This window comes from Perca fluviatilis, chromosome 21 (assembly GCF_010015445.1).
Source record: "Perca fluviatilis chromosome 21, GENO_Pfluv_1.0, whole genome shotgun sequence".
Lineage (NCBI taxonomy): Eukaryota > Metazoa > Chordata > Actinopteri > Perciformes > Percidae > Perca > Perca fluviatilis.
Window position 1 is genome coordinate 13,722,335 of NC_053132.1, and position 13,642 is coordinate 13,735,976.

Genomic DNA, 13,642 nt, shown 5'->3' on the forward strand with positions numbered 1-13,642 from the left:
AGTATAAATGGGGTACAACAAAAAGGCCGGGCTGTGCCAGACCCTATGGGAGAAGTGCCATCTCTGCAGTCCTGCAGTTTGTGCACTGATCCTTCAGTCAGCATCCACATCTGCAGTTCAAAAACACACACTGGCTTGAAACTGCTACAAAGCTAACTGTTCATTGTCTGTCTGAGACTTTGTTTGACCATGCTGTGTTTCTGTGTGTACATAAATGTGTGTCTAGTCTAAGTTTGTTTGAAACTAGATTTCTAAAATGAACTCTTACCCTGTAGTGTGTGTGTGTGTGTGTGTGTGTGCGTGTGTGTGCAGCAAACATGTGCGTCGCTACAAACAAGTGGACAAGCAACATGTGTGCTGGGACACAGGTCATGCCAGCCTGTTAGTAATTTCTCTTATTTTTTATACTTCTCCCTCAGTAAAATTATGTGTGAGCACTGATAGGCTTCAGTACAGACAGGAGCTGTGGCACTGACACACACACGCAGAGATGCACCACATGAATTTGTGCCATTGTCTAACTCATGTCTATATGCATGTGTGTCCAAGCTTACTTACAAATGTATACATGTAAGGAAACAAACACACATACAAGCTGCTCAGGGATATGGATGTGGTATAAAGAACTTAAAACAGCCATCCTGCAGAGAGCCAAAGCTTTGGCTTCTAGTGCCCTCTAGTGCTTGAACTACCTGGCAAATAAGTTGAGATATCTACTAAAACTGCTCAACTGTGAGGACAAGCTGAGTGTGATTGCAATGTACTAAAACTATTAAAAAGAACAATATATATTGACCAATTTATGTCAAAAACATTTTGGAAATTAGTTTTATTTTAACATAAAGGTGGCTATTTCCTTACAAATCCTGAATGATATTAATAAGTGTATAAAAGGAAGCAAATCATTCCAGACAACAGTAAATAAATCTCATAAAAGATTTAAGGCATTTTAAATAATTAAATACATTAAAATAGCCATATCTACTCTATGATTGCAAATTCTGCAGTGTGCATTACTGCAGTTCAAAAGCGGCAAAAGTACAATTCCACTGATCTTAATTTTAATACATAACATAACATAACATTGTTATTTTTCATGGCTTTAACTAAATTTATATTTAGATATATGTTATCCTACATATTTTGGATTTGTTTAACAACTAACATTTGTTACTAAAATAATGATCCCATATGTAAAAACTGTGAGGGTGAATTCACTTTGTATTTTTAAAATGTAAAAAGTTGCTATTTTAAACAAAACGTTATTTTCACAAAGCTGGATGGAAAGCAAAATCATATTTTAAATAATATTACAAGCCTATCTTATCTGGGTCCCATCAAATTGCTTTATAATAATATCAATTAAACAAATTTACATGAATACATAGCTTTTATTTCATATGCAGTCCCCTGAAAAAGGGATATGGTTGCAGGACTAAGTCTAGATCATCACAACATATACTAAATCATGTTTCTTTATTCTTAAAAACTCAACAAATGCAACACAAAAAAAACCAATTAAAATACATATTCACTTTCTTTGTATAGTTAAATTTATTAGCCCGACAATAATATATCTTGATATGATGAAACTTAATCTCTTATGGATTTTAAAAACTTAATTTGTATTTAACTGGTTAATAATTACAATAGTTTATTTTAACTGGTTCGTATGGGAAAGTGATGTAAGACTTACATTGTGTGTATGAGCACTGTGCGCTGATAGGCAAACAAGAGCGTCTGGACAAAAAAAATGCATGCACAGGAAAGGCCTTTGAAAAACTGGAAATCCAAGTAAGGTGCCATGCACTACAAACAAAATCTCTGGCATAAAATGTGACTTCTTCTTCTTCTCACACTGTCGTCCACGTCGGTTTCCCCTCAGATGATTAATTCCTTAATCGATCATGTTTATTGTAGATAATTTTGTGCAGAAAACTTTTTTATTTCATGTCACATCGTGGAACATTCATTTTCCACTGTGAGAATACTTTAGATTGTTAGATAAAATGCTTGAACTTTGTTTAATATCTGAGGATATTTATTTATTGGAGAATATATTGTAAGATATAACATACTATTAAAATCAAATAGCAATTCATTCTGAAGTAAAAAATTACTCCAATCCAACACATCTTGACATATTTAGCCAAACCTGATATAACTTATATATCGGCTAAGGTCACTTTATTTGAGCAACTGGATATTCCATGTGAGGACATTAATGTCTTATCTACTGCTTAAATTAATATAATAAGGAAGGGTGTTTGTAAATCATATGCGTGTATTTTTTGCGCATGCATGATAGAGCCAGCAGAGGTGGGATTTGAAAGGCACCTCAAAGCTATGATTATCCTGAGTGTCTCTGCCCAATAATGTTACCTGCTGGGACAGCAGCACTGCTCCTCTAAATAAATTGCAAGTGGCCTTGGGCAATAAGAGGAACCCTCCTTTGATCTGCCTGACTGCCAACGAGGAAAATGTGCAGCCAGTCAATCAAGCTCTTAAGGCTTTGCAACAATGGAGCCGACCCCGGTTTATTATTTATTTTTTAAATTGATGTATTTCATTATGACAACGTGTCTACTTGCTGGGGTAGCGGGGGTGGGGAGGGAGGAGGGGGTGGGGGCAACATGATCAATAATTGATATGGGGTGTGAAAAAGCTGATTTGCTGCCTCTCCTCTGGTGCACTTGTCACTAGCTGTTGTCAGAACACATTTGCTTTGATGACAAATTTGGAGAAGTGAACAACAGCATCACATATGATTACAAATTTAGTGAGGAGTGGTGAAAGGCAGGGGCCCCTTCTCACTGAGGCTCTGTTTGTTCAGGGCGCTCAGGAGGAATGACTACGAGGCTCCGAGGTGAGTTACAGTCTTGTAAGCAGAGAGATGACAAGGGGTTGAACTTTTTTTGTCATGTGTCAGTAAACAGCGTGACTTGTTTGAAAGGCACCTGGATTACAGGCTGAAAAGTTGCTCTTTAAACCTTTAAAGCTTTGGGGGCATCGGAGACATGCCATGTCAAAACAGAGTGTGGAGATGAGGAGTGAGAGCAACTAAGAGCCATCACTCCCCCTGGTGTGTCGGCTAAGAGACGAAGGAGCTGTCCTGCTTTTCACAGAGTTTGGGTCATGCTGTATGGTGGAGCATCTCAAACTGATTTAGTCAAATAAAGGAAGATGCTTGAATGATTTGAACAGTCCAGGTCTCCAGTAGTACCAAAATTTTACGATGATTTCATTGCTATGAGTAGTTCTTAATTAGCCTAAATGTTGTTGTTTTTTAATTACATGTACGGAGTGGAGATTTACCACAAACTTTAAAACTAAATCCTGATGGGAAAACAGTGCAACACAAAATCTCAAAGAAGGGAAAACAAACAACTAAATATCAACAACTCAACATAATTGACAGCTGCATCCATTTGCACAGTCCAAGCCCCCTCCTCTTGCTTTTCCAGTCTGTTCTTCCAGCACCATTTCCTCTTTTAATTATCCCCCAGCAAAAAGATGGAGCACATCAGACGCATCGCGGTAAATCCTGGCCCTGGCACAGGCTCATAGTGGCTCCTGCGTCTGGCAATCCCGATAGAGCCTGTGCGCTGGCAGTGACAAGACAGGGAGGATGCCTGGAGATTTTCTGACAGAAAGAATGGAGAGGATGATCTCTCAGCAAAAGAGAGGTCCTCATTCTACTCCCGACTTGGGAGGCTTTTTGGCGAGCGCTTTCCGATCATACCACATTTTCAGCACCAGATTAGCCAGTTCTCAGGAGCAAAACTCACATAGACCCCTTGTTTACACCTCAGTACCAGTGTTTTTGTAATGACTGTTCAGTAAAAGAGCACATTGGAGGCAAGGCTGTTTTCCTATCTCTGCCTACAACATTTTAGGGGTGAGACTTATTCTATATAGCAGGGTCTGAGAGACCATGGTTTGGATTAAGGGAATATGATTTGGTTTATATTGAAAAAAGTCTCCTCTGACCTGAAATGTGTTTTACTGAGAGAATTGCACATTCACATTCTTATTAGGTATCAGCTACACGAATGGGTTTTTCTTTTGGAAGCCGGATAGATGAAAAAGGCTGTAAGTTAACTAGTGCTGGGGCTGCTATCTGTCAAAGTTTCTCCCATCTCTGTGGGGTGCACATCAATCATAGAGGTCCCCAACCGACAGTCATTCTGCGGGCTAATAGTGTCGTCATCTCCCACGCGATTACACGGATTGCACAATGAGATCCTCGGACACAATGGAGCTGCAAATCTAGCCCCCCACTCTGTTCCCTTCTCCTTTCCTTTTCTTCCATCATTCTGAGATGAAGAGTGGAATGCTCCACAGCGGGTAGCTTTCTTCTCCTCCGAGGGGAACTGAGAAAGCAGGCAAAGGCCTCTGTGATGTTACTTTCCCTTCAGGGTGGGGAGGAGATGTCTTGTAGCGCAGCTAAAGATGATCATTTAAGAGCCTGTGAAACAATGTTCCCCTCTGGAAGCCACAGAGATGTGGAGAGCGCCAAGGTCCAAACTAATGAGTTAGGGTTAGGTGATCTTTCTCAGTGATGAAAATGAGAACAATGTTGTCATTGTTCTCAGATGGCAGTGGCAGTTTCTTTTCCTGGTTTAGACATTGTATTGCACCTCTGTTACATGCGTCTCTGAATACAAAGGTCAGAGGTCAAGCTGAGCAGCAGCCTTGGAGGTGGTAGAGTTCAGCTCAAAGACTCAGAAAAGTGAGCGCTTGCTACTGTACCACGCAGAGCTATCCAGCCAGAGTATGATTTCAGTGTCATTCTGCTGCCCTCTTGCATCAAAACCGAGTACAAAGATTTTACATTTAATAGGCATGATGAAAGAAATCATTAATCTATGAATGAACATATGAGGAAAATCTAAACATTTGTTTCTTATATGTTCTGATAAAACCTTTCCTCCCGGAGTAAATACAGTATTTGCTCAAGAAACTCACAAAACAAAACAACATCCCATCTGATAATCTTCTACAATTACGCTGCACACTGTGATGAAAGGATATCAATGATCTACTTATGTCATAGAAAAAAGTGCAGCTTCAAACATGAAAGCTATTGAAGCCTGAGAGTTTCAAGTCAATGAATGATCAAAGGAGCAAAAGCTTATCAACGCTGTTCCTTAACACTGAAATAATGTCATATGGCTCTGGATTTGCTACCACAGTAGCAGTGTTTTTGCCCAGGAACATAATGGCTATTGTGCTTTATTTGCCTTTTTACACAGTTGAAGCTGCAAAAAGCACACAAAGTGGAGAGGGGGCACGAGCCCTTTATCCAAATGAAAGGCTAAAGGATGAGACTGACCTTTCTGGCATCAGCTGGGCTTTGGAAGCACAATACATGGCGGCAACTCTTTCTGGCCTTTTCCCCTTCAGCTCTGGGCTATGCTTACAAGCCAAAGACTCAAGTCCAAACATCTATCATTTTATACAAAGACTCAACACACAGATGCCCCAAACCCCTCCTTTTATATCACACAAACACACAAACACACACACCCACACACACACACACACACACACAGAGCAGTTCTGTCTGTACATCTGCAAACAGACCAGTCCCGTCTGGCATCATAGTACAACTGCAGGCTATGGAAGCAAAAAGAGACAACATATCACTGTAGATTACATCAACACAAAAGCTTGACTCAGTCCACAGTATCAACACCGCTTTCCTTTAACAGGAATTGAATAACAATTACATTGTGACCTGTACCCACTTAGGGAACTCACCAATCCAAACTCGCTTAAACTGGGACTGGTTGGAATGTAACTATGTTACAATTTTCCATACAACCAAGACATTAAAGAAAAATCCTGACATGGTTAAGTGCTAGTTTAGAGAGTGCCCCCCATAAATGACCACTTTACACTTTAAAAGCTTTGTTGTAGGGGGGCCACATACCTAAAGGGCCTTTGTGTGATATTTCAAAAGGCTGCATCACAACGTCATGGCCGAACAAGGGTCATACAAACACAGAATAGCACTTTTTTTTTTCTTTAGGGGGGGGTGGGTTGTTAATTCTATAGGTAAACTCTAGCAGACAGTAGATAAGGTACCCATGGGCTATCAGACAAAGGGGACTAGTTGGCATCTGAAAAGGTAAAGAGTAGTAGTCCCTGACGTGTCAGAGGCCTCATCATCAGTGGGAGAGTATAAAAGGACCTGCAAGTGTGTCAAGGGCTATGGTGCGCTAAACATCCACAGCCCTACAACCATGGGAAAGGTATGAGCTCACATGCAATATGGCAATAGCTTTGACAGAGAGGTGAAACATGGCAGGATTGAGGAACATGTGTCAAATATTGTAACAGGGAAAGACAATGCAGCAGAGGGTGAAGAGAGGTACTAATTCCTGAGAACTTATTTTTGAGGGGAAAACCCTATTTATAGGTATTTACAAGGGAAGCGTCTGCGGAGATCAACAATGATATGGTATCCTAATATGACAGAGATTCTTAGTAACTGTATGACAGTAACAACAGTGTTCAGATTGGACGAGCGTACAAAGAGTTCTTTAAATAAAAGTCAGCTGAAACAATAGTTTCAATTGCATGATTTTTACTTGTCAAGCTCTGAAAACAATGTGTACTGCAAAGGCTTGTATATTTGAAGGACTCGTGAAAAAGTAATTGAGTTTGTTCAAGGGAGAGCAGTGTCCCCTACAGTCCATTCATGAGTATTGCAACTAGTGCATTCATATACCTAACATTAACTTGAGTGCTGTATGCTTCTCTCTCCTTTTCAAGATTATCTTTTACGAAGGCCGCAACTTCCAGGGCCGCCACTGGGAGTGCAGCAGTGACTGCATGGACACCTTCAGGCACTTTAACTGCTGCAACTCCATGCGTGTCAGCGGTGGTCACTGGGTGGCCTATGAGAAGCCTCACTACATGGGTTACCAGTACATCATTGGCCCCGGCGAGTACCCTGACTACCACTGCTGGATGGGCTTCAACAACTGCATTCGCTCCTGCCAGATGTACCCCCCTGTAAGTCAATCAAACAGACAGATGGGATTGGTAGTCCCCCCACCCTCCACCATTCACCTTGTACATCAAATGCCGCTTTAGAAATTGATGTCAATCACTGGCCTTTTGATGTCATTAACAGATACTAAGGCAGGTCATAGCATAAAAGTATCTGTTGCAAGGCCCACAAGGAGACCCAGTCAGCCTTTAAAAGGAATATGATACACACCCCTTAAGACTTGGTGCCTTCATTCTAATTCTGTTAGTCACATTGAGTGTTTCTGGCAGTTTAGGGAGGGGGGGAAATCAAATTATGTCATGCTCCAAAAGAGTTGTTGCTCATTCTCATCTGTAGTAAGTAAGCAAGTATGTACTCATTTAAATTCAACATTAAAAATATCAGCTTAGGGCTGAGAGCACTACCAAAGTGCTCTCTGGAGTTCATGGCTACTAAAATAGCATAATAACCATGTTGTGATTTCATTCACATACAGTATAGAGGATCCTACAAGATGAGGATCTACAACAGGCCTGACATGATGGGACACACAATGGAGTTCATGGACGACTGCCCCAACCTGTACGAGCGCTTCCGCTACCGTGACATTTACTCCTGCAACATCATGGAGGGTTTCTGGATCTTCTATGAGCACCCTAACTACAGGGGACGCCAGTATTTCCTGCGCCCCGGAGAGTACAAGGCCTGTGGTGATTGGGGCTGCCACAACCCCATGGTGGGCTCATTCAGGAGGATGAGGGCTGTCATGTAAACTGCGCAACTCAAATTAAAAACTTGATTTTCAAATAACTGTGCTTTGTGAGCTTATTTCAACTAAACCATACAACCACAAGTCTGAAGTACAATACCTCTCTTTGACCAAGCAGTCCATTTGCTTCCTGCATAGTGTACATCTTCAAAATAAAGCCTGCTGCTTAATGATTTATATCCCTGTCAAATACCATTTAAAACAAGCCAATCCTTTTCTTTTTGCTGCCCTGTCTATTCTCGCAGTCTGCACATAGGTTTCTGGCATGTATGCCAATAAAGGCAGATGTTGCAACTCTTATTGAAGCCCTTTGAGAAAGTGCAGTTGTACAGTATTTTCCATAGACAGACAGAGCTTTGACAGAGACAAAGCGGCTGCTGCAGCTCACCAGTCCTATAGTGTTCTGCAGTCTATACAGCCCACTGTGCTGACACGACAAAGCTTTGTCTCACATTTGCAAAGCCCTGATCCCAGCAGGTTCTATAAAGAGGTCTGGTACAGGCCGACATCTGGTCTGGACTGAACTAAACACAGTTACAATGGGCAAGGTAAGCGTGCAATTTCAAATCTACATAGTAAAAGCAACTAAAATGTTAGATGTATAGTATATTGATCATTTGTATCTAAGGGGTAAAAAATGCTGCAAGGACACACTCAAAAATAAATTCTTTTTGTCACATAAAATGCTAAAGACCTTCACTGAGTGATAACTCAACCTTGTGTTGTTAGGTGTAATGGTCAGTAGTTCTAAAGGATTTTTTATCCTATTCATATTTGCATAACATGCAGGGATATAATAAAATGCAAGAAATTGCAAATAATCACAGTAAAATAAGTAATAAATGAAACTGAATAACATTGAAAATAGAAAATGGAAGACTTTAGACTAAGATGTTAGTTAGTGATACTTTGTCTTTTGTCTTCTGTTGAGGATAGTACAAAATTGCAATTATTCAACTGGGTTTGGAGTCTAAATTGCTGTAATTTAGGCCAATACTTTATTAAAATACACGAGGCATTTGATCATACATTCTTAAGGTCATTTATTCCAAAATTCTTTACTTAGTTATTCTATACAAGAACTTTGTTGGATAAAGCTTACTTGCAAACCTGGCTCAGAATACATAATGGTATGGTTATGAAACTAAATGAGACTAAAAGTTCAAGTTATTATTGTTTACGAGTCTGAAGAGCTGGAGGACAGCTAACTTATCATGAATATAAGGAATGTAATAGTTTGTTTTTGGCATAGCCCTGTGGTGATAATGTCCACCCATCCATCACTTGCAGGTTATCTTTTACGAAGACAGGAATTTCCAGGGTCGTCACTATGAGTGCAATAGTGACTGTCCTGAGATGCAAAACCACTTCAGCCGCTGTAACTCAATAAGAGTGGACAGCGGTTGTTGGGTGGCCTATGAGAAGCCCAATTATGGCGGCTACCAGTACATGCTGCACAAGGGCGAGTACCCCGACTATCAACGCTGGGCAGGCTTCAATGACTGCATCCGCTCCTGCCGTATGGTGCCACCTGTGAGTTTTCACTGATGCCCTACTCTGTTTGCAGCAATGTTCTCACTAAAGCTTTTCTGTGGAAGTGCCAGTTTAGGATCATGTAGTTCTCAAGCCTATTCTTAATGTTTTCAACACTCTGTGCCAGTACTTTTTGCTATTTTAAAGCTTCTTTGTTTAGCTTGACCTATAAAAGCAGTAAAAAGTTTGTCTATCAATTTACGTCAAATTGCCAAGTTATTCTACTGTAGTACTATTAAGTTGAACAAACATTTTACATGACAGTATCATCTTAGTCTCTCATCGTTTCTTCCCGTAGTATAATGGGAACTACAGGATGAAGATCTTCGAGCGGTCTGACTTTGGAGGCCAGAATATGGAGCTAATGGATGACTGCCCAGATCTGAATGAGCGTTTCCACACCCGTGACATCTCCTCTGTCAATGTCATGGAGGGCTACTGGATGCTGCATGAACACCCCAATTACAGGGGACGCCAGTACTTCTTGCGCCCCGGAGAGTACAGGAGGCACCACGAGTGGGGAAGCAACAGCCCCACCATTGGCTCTCTGAGACGTGTCACTGAGCTCAACTAATTCCCAGCTTTTTTACCCTTATTGAGCCCCACTGTTAAACATCCCACCGTTTTGCTCCCCTAATGCCAGTACTGTTTCACTGTGGTTTCAACACTGTGGTGTCCAAACCTGAAATCTTACATTTTAACGATGGATGGTTTTCTGGCGTCTGATGTTGGGTCCTGGTTTTGCTGGGTTGCTTTGCATTGTTGGGTAAAGTTGCTCCCCAACTCAGTGCTCAAGCAATGCTCAATAAATAGTGATGATCTTTTTTGCTTTGGTCGTCCCAGAGCAAAATGGTTTGCCTCGCCGGTCCCCAACCTCCTGTCCTACTGGAATCACAATAAAAGAAAACTTGATGGAAGTCAACTAAAGGGATCCTTTGTTAATTTTCTATTGACTACTACAGCTGTCACTATTAAAAGATCAGGGGGATATGGCTTTTCATAAATCTGAGGAATATTTTTCTCTTTAGTATGGTGATTGAACTGTTCATCAGGCCACAGAGTTAGATAGAAGTGTAACCACCGAGGTCCTAGACCAAGACCAAGAGTTTCCACAGTTTTCCATGATATCGTCATTCCACATAACACAAAGAAAAATTATAAAGGAAACAGAAGCTTATTCTTTGAAGTTCGATATTAAAGACCAAAAAAAAGGGTATCTGAGGATGAGCTTGTAGGAGTCTTTATGAGATCACATGGTACAGAGCAAGTGCGTTGGGTCCATGAAAGATGCCCATATTAGATCCACATCACAGGGCCAGTGCCAACTCAAAGAGTTGAAGTCAAAGTGGCCTGGTATTAGCCCCAAGCATCAAGCTCTCTCAGAACAAAAAACAAAACCCAGTCCACATCCCCGCTCATGCATTTTTCATCAGCCCAAGATACTGAACCCTTTCAGAAATAAATATCAATTATTGAAATTGTTAATTAGACGCTGCGTAATTGGCAAAGATACACATGAATAAATAACTTTGACCATTAATTATTGATTTGAAAAAATGTGAAGTCCAGTGGGGAGTGCATTTGAGAGTCTCTTAAGATCAAGCACAACAAGAAATATGAGTTTTGGCCTTGAGTAATGTCCAATTAAAGGATTGTCGGCTTTGCTGTACAAGTCCAGTGATTTGCCCTCATCATCCTTTTTATATCTGTGGACAACAATACCCAGCAGACAACATAACATCAACAGGGTGCAACATGGGATCTGATCAACTGGGCTCTGGGGGCAATGGCAGATAAGAGATGAGAGGAAATGTACAGGCTGCCAGGCCTCAACCATAAATGGAAGTTAATCTAAGGTCATGAAGGGGCATTGTCTTCAAATATTAAATTCAATTCAGGCAGTAAACCCTTTAGAGTTACGTAGAACTACTGAAAACAAGTCTATGGTCATTTGTGTTTAAAGTTTATGGGTATAACCCTGAAAACTTCACATAAAATGAACAGTAAAGGCAAATAGCCTGGTAATTCTGCAAACAGCCTTGCTTAAATATTCAGTAGTCATGTTGCAAAATCTACTAGTTCTACTGCATTTTCTACTTGTAACATCATTAAAATCTGCTCTTAGTTCAGTTAGTTTTTGGGAGCCATAAGGTTGGTACATCAGCAGAGGACAGAACTGGAGTACCCAAAAACTTGACAATATGGCATAGCAATATAAAATAAATTGTTGACTTGGATTCAAATACTGAGCATGAGGAACTTTGACAATGATTTAGCTAGGAATTTTAAGAATCTGACTTACTGTACAGGGTCGCAGTTTCTTGCCAATATATGATTATTTCAATGCAAAATGCACTACTCAACTTTACTCAAAAATAAAACTGCGAAATTTCAGTCAGTAACCTAAGAATGGAAGCCTTCCATATCACAACAAAACACTCTGTGTCCTGTTATTAAGTAGAAAACTGGTGTTAATGCAGAAACTGGGTATACACACTACACCTGAATAGGTACCGTTACGGTAGCAAACAACTTTGATGCACGTGCTATTGTAAAATACACTTCTATAAAACACTATGCATCAAACAGGCGATACTTAATGTCCCTCGATTGTTCCTCCTCTACCTCAAGTCATTTAGATGATATTTTCAATCGCTTCGCACATGAAAAGGACAAAAGAGTGAAATCTGAGTTTTGTCTCCCTCTTCATCTTTGAACCCTTTGGACTTGGTGATGGGAAGCTGATTGAAGGGTAAGTAGTGCGTTCTAGAGAATGAATTCTTTAGATGCTGGAAAAGAAAACGAAAGAAACAGAGAAACCGAGAACACAAGCCTGTGATTCCATTATTAGTCTCAGTTCTCCTTCTCCCTCTTTTCATTTCTGATGGCTGGATAATTAAACCTCTACAGTATTGTCTTCCATCTTCCTTGCCCCACTTCCAGCAATGCAAATTCCCCTATGGGCAACTTATAAAAAGGCCCTTTTTAGACATCTGTTTTTCAGATCGGCACCATTTTTTCCCCCTATTAATTTGTGTTCTTTGTGAAAGTAGAAAGACTAGTGCCAGGACAGAAATGAACACACATGCTCATTCTCAGTCCTCTACACTTTAACTGCAAAAATCAAAGAAAGTAAGAAAAAATATCCAAATATTCTTTTTCAACATTTTTTTTTTATTCTACAGTTACTGCTATTATACAACCCAAACCAATCCTTAAGTGTGCATTGCAAGACATCAGATAGGAGCTCAGAGGCTGGAATGGTACAAAGCTTAATTTAAAAGCAGTCGCGTTCTCCCCTCCAGCTTGAAGGAGGCAGCTTGTCAATTACGGTTCCGGCTCTGACAGAGGCTTTGGGCGCCACAATGAACAAGCAGGAAAGCAGCAAAGCATGGAAAAATGAGCCCAACTTGTAACAATGATCAAATAAAAAAAAAAAAATAAAGTAAATAAAATGGTTGCATACAAGTATTCTAACTTACACGGCGATTAAACAAAACTGGTAAAATTCTGATACTTTGGTAAAATAATAAATTCTTATTTAAGTTTTAATACAGGAAATCTTAATCTGTAACTCACATGGTTTATTTAAACCGAGAAAGAAAAATGCTCTACTACTATCAAATGCCAACTTGTGTTATTAGTTCCATTACTGAAATTACCTAGACCCTCACCTAATCAAAATACCTGTACATTCAGAAACATACAGAATTCAACCTGGAATTAAAGCAAGAAAAGAAAAAACATAACATGAATAAAGAAAGCACTTAATCAGTATGAACCTTGTGGGTAATTATGAGCAAATGCAACCAGCTAAAATAAACTTGGGCCTAACAGATTATGGACAGTTATAGCAGGAACTTGATGTTTCTGTGAGAATAGACTATGATATACAACATCAAATAAATGAAATATGTTTTAGATAAAGATACAACATGTCCATTGTCATAATACTGGGTTTTTATTGGCTAGTGAGTTACCATCTGGGCTGACCCTTGACCACAGATACACTAACGTTTGCGAGGCTTTACACAATAAAATTGGCAAAGTAAGAACATGTTGGTACTAATGATTAAGAATATTTTTTTATTCTTCTTCCTTTTTCGTACACATTTTATGTGTAAATTAAATAATGTCTCTGTGAATAAGTCACTTTCAAAATCATCTCCTGAGATTGTATTATTAAAAAAATAATTTCAAGCACTTCAGTTTTCTTTGACATTGTGTATTTCCTTTGTCTTAAATAAAAGTCATCTTAGTTTACTCCCTTCTTATTCACAGTTTCTCCAATTAATGTATTATTGTGGAGGTATTGTGTTGTGATTGCCACATAATACCTC

General features: G+C 39.8%; 2 protein-coding genes across 2 annotated transcripts; both read left to right on the forward strand.

Annotated features, from left to right (window-relative positions):
* The first annotated feature begins 6,149 nt into the window (after positions 1-6,149).
* crygmxl2 (crystallin, gamma MX, like 2) lies at positions 6,150-7,810 on the forward strand. Its single transcript, XM_039787364.1, has 3 exons — positions 6,150-6,257; positions 6,781-7,023; positions 7,497-7,810. The coding sequence occupies exons 1-3, from the start codon at positions 6,249-6,251 to the stop codon at positions 7,770-7,772; spliced, it is 528 nt and encodes a 175-aa protein (XP_039643298.1). The 5' UTR covers positions 6,150-6,248; the 3' UTR covers positions 7,773-7,810.
* Positions 7,811-8,226: 416 nt separating this feature from the next.
* On the forward strand, positions 8,227-10,224 carry crygmx (crystallin, gamma MX). Its single transcript, XM_039787248.1, has 3 exons — positions 8,227-8,317; positions 9,060-9,302; positions 9,601-10,224. Exons 1-3 carry the CDS (start codon positions 8,309-8,311, stop codon positions 9,874-9,876), a joined length of 528 nt encoding a protein of 175 aa, XP_039643182.1. The 5' UTR covers positions 8,227-8,308; the 3' UTR covers positions 9,877-10,224.
* Positions 10,225-13,642: the final 3,418 nt, after the last annotated feature.

What these genes read in the sequence shown, in the direction of transcription:
- crygmxl2 (XM_039787364.1), top strand. An exon ending in CCTGCCAGATGTACCCCCCT is followed by an intron (nt 7,024 to 7,496) that starts GTAAGTCAATCA and finishes ATTCACATACAG; the next exon opens with TATAGAGGATCCTACAAGAT.
- crygmx (XM_039787248.1), top strand. An exon ending in CCTGCCGTATGGTGCCACCT is followed by an intron (nt 9,303 to 9,600) that starts GTGAGTTTTCAC and finishes TTCTTCCCGTAG; the next exon opens with TATAATGGGAACTACAGGAT.